We start from the raw sequence: 24,689 nt of genomic DNA, 5'->3' as shown, positions 1-24,689 counted from the left end.
TCCCTTGCGATCGATTACTACCAAATCGATTTTAAAGGCTTTAACGAGTTTTATGTCCATTTTTGGCATTCCTAACACTCTTCAGTCTGATCAGGGCTCAAACTTCATGTCTCGACACTTCGCTAAAGTTATGCAACAACTTAAAGTTACCCATAACATCTCAAGTGCTTATCATCCTCAGAGTCAGGGGGTGCTAGAAAGATTCCACCAGACCCTGAAGTCACTTTTGAGATCTTATTGTGTTGAGCTTGACTCTGATTGGGAAGAGGGAATTCCTTGGATGTTGTTAGCTATCCGTGAAGTCGTGCAGGAGAGCATAGGGTTCAGTCCTAATGAACTAGTGTTCGGACACACTGTTAGGGGACCTAGTGCTGTCTTAGCCGACGAATGGAAGATCTCTGACCCTCCAGAGAATGTGGTGGACTATGTAAGCAGTTTTCGCTATCGACTCTATGAAGCTAGAGCTATTGCCCAACGTAAATTAGGTAAGTCCCAGGGGAAGATGCAGAGATTCTATAACCGTAAGGTCAAGTCCAGAGAACTTCAAGTTGGTGATCAAGTGTTGGCATTGTTACCTGTGGTTACAAGTCCTTTCCAGGCTAGGTTTGCTGGACCATATTCAGTTGCAAAGTGTTTCCCTAATAACAACTATCTACTAAATACTCCTGACCGCCGAAAGAAATTACAGGTTTGTCATATTAACTTATTAAAACCTTATGTGACTCCTGTGACTTCTTTGTCTGTTGATGTTGTATCAACTACTCTTGTTAGCCGAAGCAGTTTAGATGTATCTGAAAATATGGGGGAAAATGCAGATCAAATGGCTACGGACGAAATAAACGGTCCTTCTCGAGGAGTCGTGGAAGGGCGACTAAATAATTCTGAAATCCTTGCCAATTTGACTTCTCATTTATCTCATTTATCTGACTCTGAGAAGACAGATATAATGAAGTTGGTAAATTCGTTCCCCTCTCTTTTTTCTGATATCCCTACCCAAACTAATATCATTGAGCATGATATTGATGTTGGTACGGCTTCACCTGTAAAACAACATGCATACAGAGTAAATCCTATAAAAAGGGAATTGCTTCAGAAAGAGGTTGATTATTTACTTTCTCATCATTTGGCAGAACCCAGTTTCAGTTCTTGGAGCTCTCCTTGTATTTTAGTGAGTAAGCCGGATAAATCTTATCGTTTTTGCACTGACTACAGGAAGCTCAATGCTTTAACTAAACCTGATTGCTACCCCTTGCCTAGAATCGATGATTGCGTTGATCGTGTTGGCTCTGCGCAATTTGTTAGCAAATTCGACCTTTTGAAAGGCTATTGGCAAGTGCCTTTGACTTCTCGTGCTAAGGAATTGTCTGCTTTTGTGACACCTGATAGGTTCCTGCAGTACACCGTTATGCCTTTTGGGGTCAGAAATGCACCCGCTACATTTCAACGATTGGTAAATCGAGTACTGTCCGGGTTGTCAGGGTGTGAGGCCTATCTAGACGATGTTGTTTTGTTTAGTTCTTCTTGGTCCGAACATCTTGACCAAATTAGAGAACTTTTTGTACGACTGGCTGAAGCCAATTTAACTATTAACCTTGCCAAGTGTGAGTTTGGAAAGGCTACTGTGACATACTTGGGAAAAGTAGTTGGTCGGGGTTGTGTAAAGCCAATCGACGCTAAAGTAAATGCTATTAGTAGTTTTCCTACTCCTGTTACCCGCCGTGAGCTCCGCCGATTCCTGGGAATGGTAGGCTACTACAGAGGGTTTTGTAAGAATTTTGCCAGTGTAGTTACTCCTCTGACTGATTTGTTGAGTCCGAAGAAACCATTCTTATGGACTGAACAATGCCAGTTTGCTTTCAATAATGCTAAAGCCCTGTTAGCCAATGCGCCTGTATTGGTTACACCTAATTTCCAGAGACCTTTCCTTTTAGCAGTTGATGCCAGTGCCTGTGGTGCTGGTGCTGTTCTCCTACAGGAAGATGCTGATGGAATCGAACATCCGGTTAGTTATTTTTCAAAAAAATTTAATCGCCATCAATTGGCATACTCTACGATTGAAAAAGAGGCTTTAGCTCTTGTGTTGGCTGTTCAACAGTTCGAAGTCTATTTGAGCTCAATTTGTGGTCCCATTATTGTCTACACTGACCACAATCCTTTGACATTTTTAGACCGAATGCGTGGTAAAAACCAGAGAATTATGAGATGGAGTCTTGCATTACAACCTTTTCATCTGCTGATCAAACATATCCGTGGCAAGGATAATTTAATTGCAGATGCTCTTTCCCGGGTGTAAAAGTTGTTTCAGTATGGGCTGTGTTTTTCTATTTCTCTTTCTCTCCCTTTCTCTATCTCTCTTTGAAACCCTAGGGCCCAGGGGATCCGAGAGTGAACTGGAACGGGATTGCTAGGATGAGTATCAACGGCCTGAATGTTTTGTGTATTTGTGAAATATCTATATATTAATTTGCTTTGTTGTTTGTTTTCCTTTTTTGTCGGTTCTTTAGGGAACCTCTTTTTGGAGTGGGGGTTGTAACGACCCTGAGTGTTTCTCTCTACCCATTGGTGGCAGACTGTGGGAGTTTCTGAGTCACACCCTCTTCTTAATTGATAATTTGTAGATTAGGGTATTTAAGTGCTCTTCGTTTTCATTTGAGTTAGCACTCTCTGTGGGATAGTTTCTCACGGGAGTGGCTCTTTGCTTTTCATTTAGTTTCTTTCTTGTACCTTTCTTATATCATGTAGCTTTAATATTTTGTTTATATCTTTGTTTCTTTAGTTCCCTAGACTTATGTTTGTTATTTGTAATTATTGTTATATTTGTTAATACCAATAAATATAATTTACTTTGATTAAACGTTGGTGTTTGATCCCTCTTTTATGTTGCGACTTAAACCGAGCTGGTCGTAACAGGCCCTCATGTGCAACAGGCCGAAGTGCAACAGGGACCGGTTCAGATACCTTAGATCTAAAATCGTCCGAAGCCCTCCATCCTTTTTTAGAACTATAAAGTACTGGCTGTAGAACCCAGCCTCCCCCTCCGACATCGGAACCTTTTCTATGGCTTCCTTTGCCAGCAAATATTTTACTTGTTCCATTACCCGAACCCGCTGAGGGACCACTGCAGTCCATGTCCCCCCATTGAGTTTCGGAGGGGGGTGATCGAACTGGAGTCTGTACCCTATTTCTATAGTACGCAGGACCCACGTTGATATATTCGGAAGGCATTTCCATGCTCCGAGATAATCTACTAAGGGAATCAGCCTCTCGAGGCCGACCTCAAATGTTAACTGAGCCTCGTTCCCAGCCCCCTGAGGCGGAAACCTGACAGGGAGCAGCTGGAAACTATTTACGGTGTGTGGAGAGACATGCCATCCAGTAGCAGGTCTTTTTCGAGGTGACTGGAGCAGCATCTGTCCATGGGAAAACGATGTGGCCGAAGCGTCTGTGACGGCAGGATTACCTAATTGTTTTCCCAAGAGCGCCGCACGGGATGCAACCCCAGTTGCCCCCGCACAGGAGGGACCGCTCTTAGAAGTCCTGCCGTGGCTAGGACTTCTTCCCAGCAGCCATTACGTTAGAATAATCCAATACTGGGGGGTTGGAAATGCGCCGAGTATGGTCTGTTCCAGGACCTGCACTCGTTGTGCAAGTCCGGAAAGAATGGTAAGCCCCGGCGAAGTAACTGAACCCGGCGAGAAAGAAAGCGATCGTCCAGCCTGCTTGGTGGCTGGATTTCCTCTGTTTCTTGTTGCCAATCGATATTTAATTTGGCCACTGCACGGGTCATTACCTCTACCAACACCTCATTGACGGGTGGATGAAGTGGCGACACATTTTCTTCACCACCCGCCTCAATGTTGAACTCGTCCGGCTCCTCAGAACCAGAGAGAGCACGAGCATCGGTCCGCCCACCCCGGGGGAAGATGCCGCAGGCTTTCTCACGGGGAGGGAGATCATCTGAACTGTCAGTGGATGATTGAGAAAGTGCCTCGACAGTCTCAATCTCCGCTGACAAATCCAGTTGTGAGCTCCATGATCTGCGACGCCAAGCCGCCTCAGCGGGTCCAGAACCACGGGGCTCACCGCCATCATTAAAAACGGCCATGCCGCGAGCAAATCAATCAATCAATCAATCAATCAATCAACTTTATTTATATAGCGCTTTTACAATCGCGATTGTGTCAAAGCAGCTTCACAGTGTCAAACAGGACAATATTGCAACAAAATTAGATTTGGCTGTACAGTCATTCTGGACAAAACAACTCAAAAAATAAAAGAGGACTTGAATAAGCCCATTAAGCCCTGCGCTCGGCGCAGTAAAAAGTCCCGGCCCAAACATCTTTCCTCACACCTCCCCCTCACTCTCTCATTTCTGTCAGCTTATTTTAATTTATCATAGAGCGACAATGTTGGCAGAACAGTATTAGAATTTATAGAATTAAATAAAACCTAATTCATACATTTTATTTATATATTTAGTTAAATAACTTTGATTATAATTTTAGTGTCCCCAACTCAGTCAGGGTGGCAGTTCTCCTCTGGCCGATTAACACACCGTGTATGATTATTATTCTGGCAACCTTACTGGTCATAAATTATATTAGATCGGAATATTCAAAATTTCAGGGTATCACGCAAGAGACAGATTTATTTAGGATGGTGCGTCAATTACACAAGAGTATGAATACTTGAAAGATCGTAGTTATTGCGTCGGAGACGGATTTTTGATCATGACGTGCCGGTGAGGCAAATTCAGAGGAGACACCAATGACACGGCTCAGCAGACACTCCAGGATGCGTTGATCATGTCCAGGCGCAGGTCCACCATCCGATCCGTTAGCGTAGATACCACTCTTTATGATGTAACGAGTACATCAGGTGTTATGGGTAGTGTTCCCGGTTCCGGCTGACCTAGTTAATACAGTCTTACAATCAGTTAATTGATTTGAATAATGAAAGTTAATAATGTTCTATGTGTATGCCATAGTAAAGAGATGTGTTTTTAGTCTAGATTTAAACTGACAGAGTGTGTCTGCTTTCCGAACAATACTAGAAAGACTGTTCCAGAGTTTAGGTGCTAAATAGGAAAAGGATCGACCACCTGCAGTTGATATAGATATTCTAGGTATTATCAACTGGCCAGAGTTTTGAGACCGCAATAGACGTGATGGAGTATAATGTGTTAAGAGCTCGCTTAAGTACTGGGGAGCTGAACCGTTTAGTGCTTTGTAAATTATAAGCAAGATTTTAAAATGTATGCAATGTTTAATAGGGAGCTAGTGCAGTGTTGACAGAACTGGACTTATATGATCATACTTCCTGGTTCTAGTAAGAACTCGACTGCGTTTTGGACCAGTTGGAGTTTGTTTATTAAGCGAGCAGGGCAACCACCCAGTAGAGCATTACAATAATCTAGCCTTGAGCTTGTGAACGCATGTACTAACTGTTCAGCATTTTGCATTGTAAGCATGTGCCGTAATTTAGATATATTTTTAAGATGGTAGAATGCAGTTTAACAGATGCTAGAAACGTGGCTTTCAAATGAGAGATTGGTATTGAAGAGCACACCCAGGTTCCTCACTGACGGCGAGGGCTTGACTGTCACATGCCTGTCCTTTCTTGTGTGCACATTAGGGGTGGGACAAAAAATCAAAATGCCGATTTATCGCGATATTTCCGCCCATGAGACGTTATTGATACTCTGGCACCAAGTATAGATATATATTTTTTGTATACATAGGCCTATACCCACAGCTGCGTTCAGTCACTTTCACTTTTATCTAAAGCGCATGGCTCCAGACTGTAGCCGAATATATACTAGTGTATGTGAATATTAAACTGCAAAATACTATTAAAAAAATATTACTGAACTCCTGCATGTTCTGCGTCTCTGAATGACGGGCTGTCTCTATGTAATAATAGTATGTCTACTACTAATAATAATTATGCCCAGATTGTTGCTTTTACTTGATCTTGTTATAAACAATGTTTACTTTTAAACAGCATACAGCCATAAAGGTACATTTTTATGTTGTGGAAATTTCAATAAATTACAAGAGACAACTTCTCACGTTGAGCACATGTATACATGTTGTTTATTTTATGAAGCAGAAAAATCTAAACCAAAATGGTGCTGACAAGTCTCACGTCAACACACCATGGTCAACACGCGTTCAGAAAATTAAAAGGGATCGCAATCCCTGAACAATCATGAAGAAACTAAGAGTGCTGCATTTATAATCAACAGTGTATAAAACTACATTTAACAGCAACGGTTAATTATGTGCATCACATTTATTAGCATCTAGCCTATTACTTAATTATAATTATCATCATCATATATAATAAACTCATTGAACGTAATTATATATATTTGTTTTATGGTATTGCTGACTACTGGAATTTTGGTATCATGACATCCCTAATTACTACAAGTAATATAAATTTGAGATGTTGCTGATATGATTATTCATAGCAGCAACATAGTAGTAGGCTAATGGTAGAGATTTGACCTTTCTGTACTATAAATCATTTAGTCACAAAACTGTTCTCTCTAGCAAATAAGCATTTTTCAAGCCTATGGCTGTTTGATAGCTGTATATGTACATATTGTACATTGTTGATATTTAAAAATTAGATGAACTGTTAATAAATGAAATACATGATCAAATGACTTCTCGCAATATATCGTCTGTCACAGAATCGATGGTATCATGATACATTGTTATCGTAGGCAAAATATTATGATAGTATCGTATCCTGTGATTCCAACCCCTAGTGCACATGTGGATTTTGTTATGTTGAGCATGTGTTCGTGTCTGTTAGATCCCTCCCCCCTTGTTATCTCGTTATTGGTTTCATTTGTCCCACCTGTTCCCTCTTGATTTCTTCCCTTCTTAAGCTCCTTGTGTTTGTCAGTCCTGGTTGGATCGTTGTACTTTCTACGTGTCCCGTTTTCCCAGTGACCCTTCCTGGTATGTGTTTTGTATGTTATTATTCTGTTTAGGTGTTTTTCCCCCCTCATGGGTTTTTGCTTTAAGTTTGTTTTATAAATATCTCCTTTTTGTACTTGGATCCTCACACCAGTTTTTCTTTGTATCAACCGTAACATAACGATCCAACCATACAGGATTCAGCAAGAGGGTTTTTTTTTGTTTTTTTGCTCTTTGGAGCTTACCAGGCTTGTACAGGTGATGTGGCAGGTGAACTCAAAATACATCCGCCAACATGGGGCGGGTGTAAGAGAGTTCGCCTGCCAATTCCTCATTGAGGTGCATCACCTGCACCTCAATGAGACAGCAGACAGAGGTGTTTAACCTCTGCCTGGACATGCCTTTCAGCCCCACAGAGGTTGAGAGAATGGGAACCCCGGACTTTTGGGAGTTTGTGGAATGGCTGGACTCCAGTCCCTCTAGGACCAGGAGCCGGATAGCTCCGGTGGTTCCTGTTCCGGTGGTCCCAGTACCGGTGGATCGTATGCCGGTGGTCCCAGCGCCGGTGGTCCCATTGCCGGTGGAATGGGGTCCGGTGGATCGTATTCCGGGGGTCTCAGTTCCAGTGGCCCCAGTTCCGGTGGCCCAAGCTCCGGTGGTCTCTAAGAGGAAGAGGAGAAGGAAGGCTCCCTTTGTGCCTGTTTCAGTGGTCCCTGTACCGGTGGATCGAATGCCGGTGGTCCAAGTGCCGGTGGATTGTGTTCCAGTGGTCCCAGTGCCGGTGGTCCTAGATCCGGTGGACTCCGTTCCGGTGGTCCCAAGTCCGGAGACGGCTTGGAGGGCTGTGATGGGATGCTTCGTGGTGGCAGTCCTACATGCTTGGAAGGACCACAGGGCTTTATCCGAAGCCCCGGAGGCAGTTCCGGTGGACCCTGTGCCGGTGGATCGTGTTCTGGTGGTCCCAGTTCCGGTGGTCCCAGTTCCGGTGGATTGTGTGCCGGTGGTCCCAGTGCTGGTGGACTCTGTGACGGGCCCAGTTCCGGTGCTCCCAGTTCCGGTGCTCCCAGTGCCAGTAGACTATGTGCCGGACGTGCTACTCAGGCATCCTGCTCTGCCCGCGCCCTGGGCACCTGAACTTTGCAGGCCATCATGGCCCCTTGAACTTTTTATTTTCCCCCATTCTTCCCTTATTTACCCCTCCCGTGCCGCCCTGGTCAGTCCCTCCCGTGCCGCCCTGGTCAGTCCCTCCCCTCCCATCCTGCCCTGGTCTGTTTCTCCCATCCCTGTCCCTAGTGGAGCGTCTGGTAGCCGCTCCTTAAGGAGGGGTAATGTCACATGCCTGTCCTGTCTTGTGTGCACATGTGGATTTTATGTTGAGCATGTGCTCGTCTCTGTTAGATCCCTCCCCCCTTGTTATCTTGCTATTGGTTTCATTTGTCCCACCTGTTCCCTCTTGATTTCTTCCCTTCTGAAGCTCCTCATGTTTGTCAGTCCTGGTCGGATCGTTGTACTTTCTACGTGCCCCAATCCCTGTGACCCTTCCTGGTATGTGTTTTGTGTGTTATTATTCTGTTTAGGTGTTTTTCCCACCTCGTGGGTTTTTGCTTTAAGTTTGTTTTATTTGTTAATAAATATCTCCTTTTTGCATTTGGATCCTCGCACCAGTTTTTCTTTGTATCAACCGTAACATTGACAGAGCAGTTACCAAGTGTAAGACAATATTCTAGGTTATTACTTTTGGAGCTTATCTGTCCAATAATTAAAAATTCTGTTTTATCTGACTTAAGTTGCAGGAAATTACTATTCATCCAAAAAAAATTATATTGGCTATGTATTGCGTTAATCTTGTGAGTAAGTTTCGTCTGGGCGTGAAGAAATATAGAGCAGAGTATCTTAAGCATAACAATGAAAACTAAAGCCATGCTTCCTAATGATATCTCCCAGTGGTAGCATGTAAAGGGTGAAGAGCAACGGTCCTAACACTGAGCCTTGCGGTACTCCATACTGAACTTGTGATCGGTGTGACATCTCTTCATTTACTGCTACAAACTGATAACGGTCAGATAAGTACGATTTAAACCATGCCAATGCGATTCTACTAATGCCAACATTCGAGTAATTTTCGAGTCTATTCAAAAGAATCTTGTGATTGATAGTATCGAATGCAGCGCTAAGATCGAGTAATACTAATAGAGAGATACAACCACGATCAGATGATAAGAGTAAATCATTTGTAACTCTGATGAGAGCAGTCTCAGTACTATGATACGGTCTAAATCCTGACTGGAAATCCTCACATATACCATTTCTTTCTAAAAAGGAACATAATTGTGAAGACACTGCCTTTTCTAGTATTTTTGATTGAAACTGTAGATTTGAGATTGGCCTGTAACTGACTAATTCTTTAGGATCAAGTTGCGTTTTTTTTAATAAGTGGTTTAATTATAGCCAACTTAAATGTTTTTGGTACATATCCTAATATCAAGGATGAATTAATAATTATAATCAGAGGATCTATGACCTCTGGAAGCATCTCTTTTAGTAGCCTAGTCGGTATAGGGTCACACATACATGTTGTTGATTTAACAAGCTTAGCCAATACTTCTCCTCCTATAGCAGTGAATGACTGTAATTTTTCCTCAGGTCACCCTGGCTATTCCTCTAAGTAGGTCTATTCTTCTGGACAGAAATAGCACTAAATCGGGGCATAGGTAAGGGGACTCCACCTTCCCGGTAGGCGAGTCTCGACCTAAGCACCAAGATAGTCGTGTTTCCGCAGTGGAAACATGAAGCGCATGACCACATCTATCTTGATAAGATGCAGGGTCACACCCATGTTGTTCTTTTAAAAATAAATGCTCTTTCAGTGCTGAAACACCCAGGGACAACTGCAGCAGGCACAGGAATGTAGTGCAGCCTGTGTCTGCTCTCAATGTGGAATGCCCTCACTGAACCAACAACAGTGCTGTGAAACAGCAGTTTTTTTTTTTTTTTTTTTGCTCTTGAAGACAGTGAGCAGTCGTAATGACAGCAAAATGTATGGAAATAACTTCCTTTCTGAAACAGGCCCCAGGCTGTTGGGTTTGACATGGCAAAACAAGCCAAAAGCCATATATGATCAGCATGCTGAAAAACAGGCTTGCTTTCATATTTAATGATTTTTATTAACAAAGGTTCAGGAGGAGCACTTTCAGATAATTGACACAGGTGGAGAGCACTCAGCTAATCAACAAAAAATGCGTATATACGCAGCAGTCTTACCTCCGTTTTGTTGACAGGTTATTAGCATCCCTCCACCACCCTTTTTAGTTCTAACCATTTACATACAGGGGGGTACTCTGGGTTCGGGCCAAGTCTGAGCTCGAAGCCCTCCCCCCGGACAGCACACCAAATATGCATTAACATTTGCATAATGGCTGTTTTTGTTTAAAGAACCAAAAAAGGCATGCAGTGGGAAAAATTAAAATGTTTTTGTGGTACTTGACCCATGCAGATGTGATAGATTTTAAGCAATGCTCTTCCATTCACATTTACATAAAGCAAATTACAATTAGGGAATACAACAAATGATTGGGTAAGTTTATACCCAGGGTATGTTTACAGGACAACGATGTACTGAAAATAGATGGGAACATTGTCAAAATGATCCCCATCCATACACCACTGCAAAAATTATTAAAAAGTATGTAAAAAAAAAAAAGACAAAGTACACAAACATATCTGACAAGACTTTTATGTCATTTATGACACACCACTTCCCCACCGTTGATGAGATTTTATATGGTAGGGGCCGATGTTATGCATCTTTTGAAACAGTACAACATCTCCATATCTAAAAACACATGAAAAAGAACATCTGCATAAAACTGAAGAAATATATAAAATATTGTTTAAGCAAAAATTAAGCTAATGTAAAAATATAAATCAAACATTCAACAAGCACATAAATCTGCTTAAAGGGGTAGGGGGGGGGGGGGGTGAAACACTCAGTCAATCTTGAGTACCTATAGAGTAGTATTGCATCCTTCATATCTCTGAAAAGTCTTTAGTTTTATTATATTTATAAAAGAAATATGGGCTGTACCGAATCTTACCGGAAAAAAACGAGCGCCTGGAGGCGTATCGTGTGGGCGGAGCTAAAAAATGACGCATTCTCAGCTAATAGATATGTGATCCAGAATCCTTCGGAGGCTGAAATAAATTGAACAGGATAAACAGCAACATCAGGACGTCCGTCTCTGTGGTATGTACTGTATTTAGTGACCTGTCAACATTTGTGTGTCTTTACTCGCAGTTTATGAGGACATGATTCGGTTTATGGACTATTGTATGCGACTAAACCTTAGCAGTAGCAAGCAAAACGGTTTTGCACGTCAGACTAGTGTAACGTTATACAGAGAACATCAATGGAGTCCGTTAGCGCATTTGAATGACGAAGCACGCGATCGTGTCGTTTACTGATGTTTACTCACGCGACGATAGCCGACAGCACAGACATTTGAAGCAGTTTTACTCACCGGCTGCTTCCAAAGCAGGACCGAACCTTTATCGCTGGGACCGCTCCGTCAGAAACACACTTCTTTGGTATGATTTGGTGAAGTCCTGTGACAGCAGTGAACGGTGGAGATCCACTTTGAGACGCGACTGAAGCGATGCTGTGAAGCTTCCTGTCATTTCTGCGTTCAAATCGGTTCAAATAAAGCGCTGCCTTCCCGGATGCTGTGCTGAAGCGTTGAAGTCGCTCGACGTCACCCATAGGAATGAAGTGGAGCGCGGCGCGGACTATAACGACAGAAGTGTTCACAGACGACTGGATCTGCAGCTGAGCGAGTGTTTATGGGCGTGCATTTCCTCTCTCGCTCTAGTGACGCGCGCGCACCCTACCGGGAGAAGAGCCCGTACGGCCCATACAAGGACCTTCCGATCTATTAACGTCGAGACCCATACTCGAAAAAAACTCTCCGAAACTTGTGAGAAACCGGAAGGAGTATTTTTAACACAGAAATACTCCATCAAACGTCCAACATTAGTTTTTGAAACTTTGTCTATGTTTAGGATGGGAATCCAAGTCTTTAACAGTGTAAAAAGACCCCCCCCCCCTAAAGACTTTCTTTTCTTCTTGAAAATGGTTTCAGCCAGCCTTTTTTGAGGGTGATGGTACCCATTCGCAGTAATGATGTCCATCTATTTGTATTTTTACACACAATTTATTTTATTAGGGTTTGTAAAAAGAAGAAATACAAGCCAAAAGGATAAAATGACATGTCAGAACAGAAATTACATAAATGCTTGGTTAAATTATAAGTTTATAAAATCTCACTACATTCTTCTACGTCCACCAATCTTTTATTTAGTTACACTTCTTTGTTTTTAAATTCCAGTGTTGCATCTGAAAATATCATTTGTGTTTGTTATTTTTTACCCTGGGGCCTGAGCTAAGAGTTCCAATTCCTGTTTATAATTGGTAAATTCAATCCTAGAATGCCCTGAGACAAGCTCTGTGTCCAGGTTTCATATTCAAATGAATAAATAGGTAAAATGCTTAATGACTAGCCCAGGGTCAAGTATAAGCAGTGCGCAATGTGGCCCAGCGGTGTTCTTCCACATAGTGTTAACATTCAATGATTTAAAAACAGAAGAAACAAAAAGAAAGGCAAATGTGAACAGAAACCAGATTAGAAACAGAAAACTTAAACTCTGCCTTAACAAATATTATAAATCACTGAACTACTCTACAAATCAAATTTTTTTTTTGCCAGCATTTTTCATCATTTTCACAATATTTTAACGGCAACCAGAACATTTTGTTGTACATAAATGTGAACATATATCAAAAAAGAACAGAGCTTCTGCTTTAAAAAGAAGGCAGCTGCTATTTACACTCATTACAACATATTTTCTTAACGATGGATGATATTTACACAAAGTGCAAGTAGGTGTAGATGCTATTTACTAAGTGAAAATAATGATATATTATATTCAAACCATGTAAAAGTAGCAGTTCTTTGCAATATGTATAAATAGTAATTAGATGCTATTTATGCTTTATTTTGGCAGATACATACCATTTGCACCTCAGTATTGTTGTACATAAACAGGATGCAATAATAACAGTGTAAATTACTATATTTATTATAATTATTAAATGGATGCTGCCTTAATGGGATAATAAAAGCCCTCCCTACACCGACCCCTAACCCTACCCAATAAATGCTTTTATTATTATTCAACATTAGGCCCTTATTTCCACTTTTAGAACATTTTTTTAATTTTTATCAGAATAGCTTTCTGAAATGACATGTGATGGGCAAAAGGCGGATTTGAACCTGGGTCGATCGCATAAAAAAGATCTTTAAGCCTTATGCTTTACTGACTACACCACTGAAAACATTGAAATACACCCGTTATGTTTTTAATCTTGTTTTTCCCAGACAGGAATTGTTAGGCGAAGCTTGTGCGAATATCTCTAGCCAACAAGGCATGCTATTTGCCTGTGTTTTGATCCAGAGATTCTGTACTCTTTGGATTGCTGTCAATGGCGTGGAAAGCGTCAAAGTTTGTATGTCACATGAGGAAAAATTATGACAATCTATACAAATGAGTTTTGATGAGTTTGTTGGCCCATACAATCTTTAAGATAATAAGGTTAAACAAATCTGGCTTATTGGAAGATGAATCTGGGAGCAAGATACCAAAATTATAGGGGTGTAACGATTCGTTTTAACTACGATTCGATTCGGTTGAAATAAAACAGTCACACTGATTTAAATTTTTGGCTAAAATGTTACTGAATTGATTTCAAGTCACTGAATCGTTTCGAATCATATCGTTCTAAATGAACCAATATCGTCCTTAAATCATATCGACAACCTCAAATCGTGATACGAATCGAATCGTTGTTAAACGAATCGTTACACCCCTACTAAATTATGTTTGTGGAGTTGGGGAAGTGGAGGGATGTCAAAACAGCTGATGCCGAAGGTGCATATATGCTCTGTCAGTTAATTGACCATACGCAGGTAACGTTTTTTTGTGATCTTCCGCAAAATATATGCCAGCTGGAAAACTTCAGGTGAAATGTCACATGTTGGTGTGTCTTATCTTGTTGGCGATATCTTTGATGTGTGTGTTTATATGCACCCTCATAATGTGATTATAATGTAAATTGGGCAAAATTACAATTAAACTTTACCTCATGTAAACACCGGGTTCCTCCAAAAAGATCCAAGTGTATGTACACTAGTCCAGACTATTCATGAATCGATACGCTGATTCATAACCATTTAAATCTTTATTTGAGGATTGAAAACAAACGCGGAAGAGAAGACAATGGTGAATAAAGTCGTAGTTTTTGTTATTTTTGGACCCAAATGTATTTTGGATGCTTCAAGAGACTCTAATTAACCCACTGATGTCTCATATGGACTACTATGATGATGTTTTTATTCCCTTTCTGGACATGGACAGTATAGTGTGCATACACTTACATACGCTCTCGGACTAAATCTAAAATATCTTAAACTGTGTGTGAAGATGAACGGAGGTCTTACGGGTGTGGAACGACATTAGGGAGAGGAGTTAATGACAGACATCTAATTTTTGGGTGAACTAACCCTTTTAATATGGATGAAAAAATTATGTTTTTGTATATGACGTTAAAAATAACATCTGAAGTGCTGGAAAAATGTTACATGGACATGCCTAATTACAAATGCAAGAGCTGTCTTGATTACTCTTAGTTTCAGCACATTCAATGTTGCTTGTTCATAAAGTCAAGTTTGATTGATTCAGTTTCTTCAGAATCAATATCAGTTGCAGTTGCCTTCATTTCAGTGGAGCCAAATTTGATTTCTAACCTGACCTCACGACTCATGCCCCGATTAGTTTTGGGCATGCCCAGTGTAAAAGAGCCAATTTGCTCCACGCCCGACTCATCGACAAACTTGACATTTCGTCTGTTAGTGCTGTAAAACTGTAACACCGTAGCTGTTTGATTGGTGTCTGTGGCGAAGAAAGTGAACGTTCGAACCTCATCAGAGAGGAGTGACTCTCCCTTGCCAACAAGTTTTTTAAAGCAGACATTGCAGTGTTCATCTCCTTCACTGCTTACATATTTGCTCTTGCCCTTGTGTATAGATTCATCAAAGGGCTCAGATAAACAGAGTCCATACGTAAGGCCACTTACACGTGATTTCACCACTTTAGGTTGTTTGCCATACAGGATTGCTCCTTTTATTATTGCTACCTGGGGTTCAGCTGGGCACAGTACTTTACATCTTGACCCAAAGTGCTTCTTAATGAAGTTTCTCAGAATTACACATTCGGCATAACCTCCAACTAACAGCATGTACTCAATGTTCAGCTCATTATTTTTAATAATTTTCTTAATTTTGTCTGCAGTCGCCTTGAGACTATCATCAAAAAAGCTCCTCAGTTGTTGCTCTTTAATTAGGATTGCTCCATCATCCCACTCTGCTCCCTCAACACCCTCAAAGTAACTTTCTATGCTCTGTTTCTGCCTGGCAAGTTCTTGCAAGGGGACTGGGCATGAGAGCAGCACAACTTCATCACAAGATTTTGACAGAGCAATGTCATATTTTAATTTCAGGGCCTCTGATGGGTATTCATGCTCAAATTTCATGAAAATTTCCTCTGAGAATATATCTTTCAGAAAAGAGATGAACTTCCTGTCTACTGTCTGTCCACCCATGTCATTTCCTGAAGCAGCATGCAGTTCCTTCAGATGTCCCTCCTCTAGCACCTCATGTACTGTTATGTCAATAGTTCCACCTGCAAAATATGCAACAATTTCATTATCATAAATTATTATATTTTTTAAACATTTAAAAACATTATCTGTAATTATGTATTTAAATAATAATTTTATAATTACACAATTAAAGAAAACTCTGTTACTATTCCAAAATGTGTAACATTTGAATTTCTTTATGATTATTATTGGTAGAAGTAGTAGTAGTATAATTTAGTGCTTTCAACTTTGTGTAAAATATATTCAAATTTTCATATCTGGTAAGTCTGAATAATACCTCTCTGCAGAAGTTTCATGATGATGCATTTTTGGCTGTTGTTTAACATAGTTAAACAATGTAAACATAGTTAAACATTCGGCAACATTCGCAAGTGACTGATTGTTCGGCTGCATTAACTAGGTCAGCCGGAACCGGGAACACTTCCCATAACACCTGATGTACTCGTTACATCTTAAAAAGAGTGGCATCTACGCTAATGTTAGTCTCTCTGTTTATCCCGAGGTTTATCCCGGATCTGGGCCGTGTCCGGATCAGATGGTGGACCTGCCTGGACATGACCAACGCATCCTGGAGTGTCTGCTGAGCCGTGTCAAATGGTGTCTCCTCTGAATTTGCCTCACCGGCACGACATGCTCAAAAACCCGTCTCAGGCGCAATAATTCCGATCTTTCTTGTATTCATACTCTTGTGTAATCGACGCCCCATCCTAAATAAATCTGTCTCTTCCGTGATACCCTGAAATTTTGAATAATCCAATCTAACATGATTTCTGACCTGTAAGGTTGCCAGAATAATAATCTTACACGGTGTGTTAATAGGCCAGAGGAGAACTGGCACCCCGACTGAGTCTGGTTTCTCCCAAGGTTTATTTTTCTCCATCATGCCCTGATGGAGTTTTGGTTCCTTGCCACTGTCGCCTTTGGCTTGGCTTGCTCAGTTGGGGACACTAAAAATATGAGTAAAGTTATTCAACTTATTATACAAATAAAATGTTTTATTTAATTCTATAAACTATAATACTGATCTGCCAACATTGTCTCTCTATGATAAATTAAAATAAGCTGATAACATCACTGTTTTCTCCAGAACGACTGTACAGCCAAATCTAATTTTGTTGCAATATTATCCTGTTTGACACTGTGAAGCTGCTTTGACACAATCATGACTGTAAAAGCGCTATATAAATAAAGTTGATTGATTGATTGATTGATTGATAGTCTTATTAGAAATACTTTCTAATGACATTACTTGTGTGGAAAAGCAGCTCAGGAGGTGGTGTACGCACGTTTTGAGTTTGTGCGAAAATGCGCAGAAAAACAATTCCTAACACCACAAAACGCACTGACAAAGATATGCTATAATATGACCCACTGTAAAAAAACAACAACAACAACATAGTAATTATAAACTTCAGTGTTTATTTTTGTGCAACATGAACTTCAATGTTTAATTTGTGTGACTGTACCAAAGCATTTGATTTGTAGGCATGTATTCCTCCAGTTGCGAGCCTGTGCGCTTTACCTGACGGTTCAGGGTTAGGCCCGACAGCTTGTCACAAACGCCGGTGAAGATTCCACCAGAGGTCGAACTCCCCAGAGTACTAACCTCATATCGGACTTCATTTCCCATACACCCTCTCTCTGGACTGATTACTGCACACCTGTTCTTTATCATCATGCCTACATAAACTCTGCTCACACACACATTCATTGCGAAGTCCTGTTTGCCCCGGCTACATTTCTGAGCGTTATTCCCTGTGTTTATTCCTGCCTGTGTTTGACTCTGCTTTGGATTCCTGTTTACGACCCTGTTCTGCCTGCCCTTGATCTTTGTTTGCCTGGACTCTGATTCTTGCCTGTTTGCTGCCTGCCCTGACCATTTGCCTGTTATGACCACGATTGATGCCCTGTCTCTGATATTCCTGTTTGCCCTGGTTTATCGACCCACGCCTGCTTGTACTGTGAGTTTGTATTATTTTAAAGGGGGGGTGAAACACTCAGTTTCAGTCAGTGTCATGTCAATCTTGAGTACCTATAGAGTAGCATTGCATCCTGCATATCTCCGAAAAGTCTTTATTTTTTTTATAGTTATATAAGAAAGATGCGCTGTTCCGAGTCTTTCCGAAAAAAGCCGAGCGGGTGGGGGCGTGTCGTGTGAGCGGAGCTAAATAATGACGTGTGCGTGTGCGCGCTGCTGCTATTGTGTTGAGTCGAGTGCGTCGTAAAGCTGTGTCATCCCTAACAGTGGGAAAAAAACTTTATTCAAAATAAAAATATGGCTTTTAATCAGATACAGCCATACATCTATGATCCGGAATCAGACCCAGAGGCTGCAGTTGAACAGGAGCAGCAGCAAAAACGACTAGAGCAGGACGTCTCTATGTGGTACAAGTTATACACTAACTATATAATATGCTTAGCGGCTTGTGTTATTTACATATTTATACTTGAATTATATCGTCGTATTTTTGTCTTTGAAGGTGTACATGTGGGAAGTGCAGTTGTGCACGTGTGTGTGTGTGTTTACGCGTGGTTTGTGTAGACAATTGTAACGTTAGTAAGCGGACTGGTTTTGCACGGCAGGTTAAGTTAGTGTTTACATAGATAGACACGGAATAGTAGCGCATTTGAATGAAGAAGCGTGCTTATTTAGTTCAACATATTTCCCCCCTCTTTGTGTATTGTTGTTTGAAGTGCTTTTACAATACACAAACATAAAGTTACACATATAGTGGCCAGCTAAACAAATGTACACGCACTACACATCGCATGCTCCATTGATCAATTAGCTATACGTGATCATGTTTGGGCTACTTGATGAGCATAGGCAAAAACACAGACATTTGAAGCAGTCTCACTCACCGCCTGCGGTTCTAACGTTGGGACTGCTCCATCCTTCAGCATTAGGCGATTGGAAAAGCCGGCGTCAAGCTGGGCCTTGTTTATGAAACAGTCGGCACCGAAATGCAGCGAACAGATATAAACATTCGCGCAACTCAGTTGCTGATCCAGAAAAGCAAATTACATCCACTGTTGCTTTAACGCGGGGTTTTTGGGGAATCTGTGCAGGACTGTCTTGGTCTGGCAACCAAAAACGCACTTTTTTGGTGACATTGTTATGTGCACATCACCTGTGCAGCGCATCCTACAAGCCAGCGCTTTGATGGGCGTAGCCTGTTACTTTCGCTCTCTCCCTCTCTCCCTCTCTCTCTCTCACGCTCTTCCGGTAGAATTGTCCGTAAGGCCCATACAAGGAAATTCCACCCCATTAACGTCAAAGGGGACGCATGATCTTAAAAAACTTGCCGAAACTTATGACTAACCGGAAGTAGTATTTTTGACAAAGAAATACTCCCATCAAACGTCCACCTTAACTTTTGAAACTTTGTCTATGTTTAGTATGGGATTCCAAGTCTTTAACAGTGTAAAAAGATCAGTATGCATGAAACAGCATTTCACCCCCCCTTTAATAAACTGCACATGGATCCCAATCTGCCTGAGTCCGTGTTACACAGCTGCACAAAATAATACAAATTACATTCTTCTTTTAAATAATAATAAAATAAATAATAACATTCTTCTTCTAAATAACAATAAGCGTCATTAATAATAAAAATCATAATAATAATTATAAGAAGAAGAATCTTTCAAATTGTCGTGCAGTTATTAATGTGAATGAATGCTACTCCACATCACATCATCATCACTATCGTACACCCCAATACATGTGACATGATATGAAATTAAATGCTAATTGTTTCAAAACATGTGCTGTAAAATAATGCATTGTAATGGTAATTTATCATCCAAACAGCTTTAAACTGCTGGAGTGCGCTTCTCAACCCCTACACTATTAACAGTACTCATAATTTGTGTCCATATTTTGTTTTTGTGGGGGCCTTTAATCCCACTCTTTAAACTCCCAAATAAAACAATTTTCATTTTTTTCCACCTGGTGATGGTCTCGATCTCCACGTCGGAGAAGGTTCGCTTCATTGCAGTCTTCCGTGTGTCCATGGCGTAAAATGAGGGCGTGGGGGAGGCGGAGACTTGAATATATAGGGGCGTGTTATTCTAATGACTATCGTTTTCAGCCGCGGCATTTATCAAGGGCAGGTATATTGAGGGGCGCGCAAGATGGCGCAGAGAGAAGACATGCCTTAATCAGCTCTGCTTTGCCAACTTTTATTTTGGCCTTGAAAAAGTAGTTTTATGCTCTAAAAGACCAATTTTTCTGTCATTTATCTTACATTAGCGGTTTAAATGACACTTTGTTGGCTTCTGGTGGAAACATGTCTTCAAAGCAAAAAAGAAAACGCTCGAACACAGGTGCTAACTCTATGTCTTGATGGAAGCCTGTCATGATTATGTTGATTGCAGTTAATGACGAAGACTTCCCGCAATTGCCAGTTATTCCTAGGGAAACTCCTGCTCCAAAAAGAGAAAGAAGAAAGGAAATCCCAATGGATAGTGACAATATCATCACACGCTCTCCCAGCTCATTAACGATCAGGCCGACAGAATTGAAAAAAAGTTGGGTGCTAGACTGGACAAACTGGAGAAAAAAATCAAATCAAGTTACGCTGAAGTTGAAGTTGTTATGTTTAAAGAAAACGTGTCCTGCATAGAACAAAAGGTACATACTACTTCGGTCGATCAGATTGATAAGTGTGTGTATGAATTGGAAGCATACTCTAGGTGATGGAACCTCAAATTATATGGAGTTCGAGAGACCGAGGCAGAGGACGTCCGGAGGGAAGTCACAAAGATCTGTCAAGCTCTGTTACCGGAGGAGAAATCTAAGTTTGGGGATGGCATAGAAGCAGTACATCGCCTGGATCCCAAAAGGAAGGAGCAGACGGATTCCAGAGTGATCATCATGAGGTTCATCTCTCACGCACTTAGTCGCGCAGTTTGGAAAGCGGACAAAAAAATCATCCTTTCTGCAAGAAAATAAGCTTCGATTCACCAAAGACCTGTGTAAGATTGATCGCGAAAAGAGACAGTTGTTATGACGCGTAATTGATACCGCACGCAAGGCGGTAGAGAAAGCGTACTTTGTGGGTGGCCGAGCTTTTATTGAAGGGAGGGAGGTGTATCCCCCATCCGCGGGCCGCAGCGATGCTTGACTAATGTGATCGGTGCAGTGGTATGAAGCCGTATCTGTTTGGTTTGAATCTACTCGGTGTAAACATAGACTCTCAGGTCTTTCTGTGTTATGGTCCTGCACACTGCGATTTTTCAAAATCCTTTGTCAGACTGTACGAACATGATCCCCGATGTAAGCCATGTCACACTGTAAGATCTCAGTTGGCATTAATGTCAGACTGCACGATAGTGAAGGCGCGCTAAAAACGGACGCGCGCATGAAAACTCGTCCGGAGTTTTATATCATCAGTGAATGACGCGTTCGGTGACGGTGAGCTAAAGTTACTGAATTGATTTCAAGTCACTGAATCGTTTCGGATCATATCGTTCTAAATGAACCAATATCGTCCTTAAATCGTATCGACAACCTCAAATCGTGATACGAATCGAATCGTTGTTAAACGAATCGTTACACCCCTACTTACTTGACTGTGTTGAAGAACGGTTACTGTTTTGGCTATGTAAATATCCTGATTCTTTAATAATTATGGGAGGCGATTTTAATACTGTTCTTGACAACATTCTTGATAGATGGCCTCCTCGTCTTTCCACTTCAAGAAATTACTTAAAAGAATTTATGGAACGCTTTGAACTGGTGGATATATGGAGGGAAAAATGTTCTTCTAAAACATCATATACATGGCAAAACAAAACAGGCTCATATCAATCTCGTATTGATTTTTGGTTAGTTTTCAAACAATTTATTGACAATTCATTTGTTAATATCTTAGTGACCCCTCTTACTGATCATAAAGCTATATATATTAATTAGGGATGCACGATATTGGATTTTTGCCGATATGCCGATATTTTTCAGCTCATTTTGGCCGATACCGATGCCGATATATGTTTATTTTTTCCCTTTGTTTGGAAACAACACCATTTTGAGCAAAAACTATTTTTTTTCATTCTGGTTTCAGATAACTGAGGTATCCTTACTAAAAGGATTCTTGTTGAAGATAAATAAATGTTAATCAAGTTCTTTTTATGAAGAGTACATTAAAAGCTCTAAAAAATAACAATAATAAAGTCAGTAATTTTTCACCCCAGATGCAGCTGTAACCTAAATATTGTATTTTTGGATTTAACGTTTGTGCACATGAAGTGGGGGTGGCATGACATCCATTGATGCTGTCTTTTAATTCTACAATTATTGTAGAGCTCCTTAGATTATTTTTCATCATCCATTTCGTACATTTTTATTACAGATTAATACACTGTAAAAGTATTTAATTTACAAGTGTCATGCTTGTGATTTATGACATCATTAATGATTTGTTTATTCAGAACAAGAAGTAACTTCATTTATTTGTGTATTCTACTTTTCATTATATTACTGTAACAACAGCGCCCCCACTACATGTATAAATATATAGCACTAGGACCTGGAGGAGCTTCTGCTGCTGTGGAGGCTGCCGCACGCGCTAGAGAGTGGGGAGACGCGATTGGGCTTGTTTCGGACTAGTTTTGTTGTGAAAACGTGGCAAATCTGCTGCTGACGGTCACGTCCTTCTGTACATGCATTCAGAAATTCAAGGCAGCATTTAAAAACAGTCAATATAAATCACTTTACATGCAATGTATTTTCTTGTTTTCACTTGAAGAATGACTGCAGTGCTGACATGGTCTCATCGCTGTAACACTCCTTGCACACGTGAGTTATTGCAGGCAAATCATATCGGCAAGGCATATCGGCATAATGTTTTCATATCTGCCGATGTCGTGCCGATAATATCGTGCATCCCTAATATTAATTTGTCTCACTCAGGATTATAATTATAGAGCATCTTTCTGCAAAGTGAACAACTCGCATTTGAAACATGAGTCTGTTAGACTTAATTTAGAAGCTTTAATTTTAGAATATTTAGGTAAAGCTACAAAAGTCTCTATTGGGAACTGTTCAAATTTGAGGTCGGCAAATTTCTAGTGATTTAGCTAAATAGAAGAGGCCTGAGGAAAATGAGAATTTCTAAAATAGCATTTCTTTATCAAAAACCCATAGTAACATTGTCTGACCAAGAAAATGTGTAACTCTCTAATTTGCAGAATAAGCTAGACGTGTTGTATAGAACCAAAGCTGAAGGAGCTTATAATATCAGATCTAGGTTAGAGCATGGTGAACAAAATTCATCTTATTTTTTTCTAAACTTGAGAGACATAATTCCAGTCATAACACAATTCATAAATTAAAGACGAATGGACATTTATCTGACAGTCCAAAAGAAATTGCACAAATCTGTGCTGATTTTTATAAAAAATTGTGTAGTTCCTCCTTTGATTATGAAGCAGCTACAGGTTTCTTCAATTCATTACCTAGTTTTTGTCAAATTGATGGGATAGAAAGAAACGTGTGATCTACCGCTTGGTTTGGAGGAAGTCACTGAAGCTATTAAATGTCTTAAACGTAATAAATCTCCAGGAGTGAATGGCTTGTCCTCCGAGTTTTACAAATTATTTGCAAAACAATTAGCACCCTTTCTTTTACAGGTTTTCAGGGAAAGTATTTTAAAAGGTTTTCTCCCCCCTACACTCACACAAGACCTTATTACATTACTCCCTAAACCCCAAAAAGGTGTTCTTTGTCTTGATAATTGGCGTCCAATATGTCTTCTCAATAATGACTACAAAATTTCAGCCTTACTATTTGCTATGTGTCTTAAAAAAGGTAATAGACTCTATTATAGATGAATCTCAATCTGGTTTCTTATCAGGGAGGCATATCTCAAATAATATTAGACTAGTGTTTGACCTTATTGATTACTCTGATTTAATTGAAGATGACAGTTTTATTTTGTTTTTAGACTTTTATAAAGCCTTTGGTTCTGTTGAACTTAAGTTTCTTTTTCTTTCCTTAGAAAAGTTTGGTTTTGGTCCTTTCTTTATCAAAGCTATTCAAACACTTTATGCAAATGCAAACTGTTCTATCAAATTGAAGATAGGCTCATCTACCAGATTTAATTTGTTACGTGGAATTAGGCAAGGATTCCGATCTCACCATATTTATTTTTATTAGCTGGTCAGCTACTTTCTGTCTATCTTATAGTGTTACGAGGTACAGACACTACGGAGACAAGGGCCCGGTTTCACAAACAGGGCTTGGACTGAGCCAGAATTAAGCCTTAGTTCAATTAGGGCATTTAATAGGGGTGTAACGATTCGTTTTAACAACAATTAGATTCGGTTGAAATAAAACAGTCACACTCATTTAAATTTTTGGCTAAAAAGTTACTGAATTGATTTCAAGTCACTGAATCGTTTCGGATCATATCGTTCTTAATGAACCAATATCGTCCTTAAATCGTATCGACAACCTCAAATCGTGATACGAATCGAATCATTTTTAACCCCTATGAAGTAGCTTTTCTAAATGTGCTTTTTTTTAAAAACATTACTGGTGTGCCTCTTGAGACAAAACAATGGCACTGCCACTGACTTATTTTAAGATATGTGAGTGAACGTTAATTTCAGTTGAGACTCAAACATGCATTTTAGCCTGGGACTATCTTAAGCTTTGTCTGTGGAACTGGGGGAAGATGTTAGTGATTCAGGTTTATTGAGCAACCAGTAGTGATAATTTGATGGAATGTTGACAGGATGGTGAATGTCTTTGGTTTGAGTTCTCAGGCTGCACTTCGGAGGTCGTAGGAGAGGCTCAGGAGGGGAACGATGGAGAACATGGAACACACACGCTGGACACAGAAGATCGCTGGAGACTTGGGAGATGACGTTGGAGAAGGGTAAGTATCTTCGAGGGAGTCCTTAAGGTAAGCATAAGAGGTTAGTACCTTATTGCAAACGAGACCGGACAGTGGGTTGCGTGTGTGTGCCTTTTGTGCTGC

General features: G+C 40.5%; 1 protein-coding gene across 1 annotated transcript in view; it reads right to left on the bottom strand.

The window, feature by feature from the left end:
* Window positions 1-13,897: 13,897 nt before the first annotated feature.
* The window catches only part of LOC137047485 (heat shock 70 kDa protein 12A-like), a 31,555-nt gene continuing 20,763 nt past the window's right edge, over window positions 13,898-24,689 (bottom strand). Inside the window, exon 4 of the mRNA XM_067425213.1 lies at window positions 13,898-15,722. Within this exon, the coding sequence (XP_067281314.1) occupies window positions 14,683-15,722 (1,040 nt within the window). The 3' untranslated portion in view covers window positions 13,898-14,682. The remainder of the gene's footprint in view (window positions 15,723-24,689) is intronic.

Source organism: Pseudorasbora parva, chromosome 2 (assembly GCF_024679245.1).
Source record: "Pseudorasbora parva isolate DD20220531a chromosome 2, ASM2467924v1, whole genome shotgun sequence".
In the NCBI taxonomy this organism is placed as follows: Eukaryota; Metazoa; Chordata; class Actinopteri; order Cypriniformes; family Gobionidae; genus Pseudorasbora; species Pseudorasbora parva.
The sequence above is the reverse complement of the archived record's forward strand: the minus strand, read 5'-3'. Positions and strand labels throughout refer to the sequence as shown.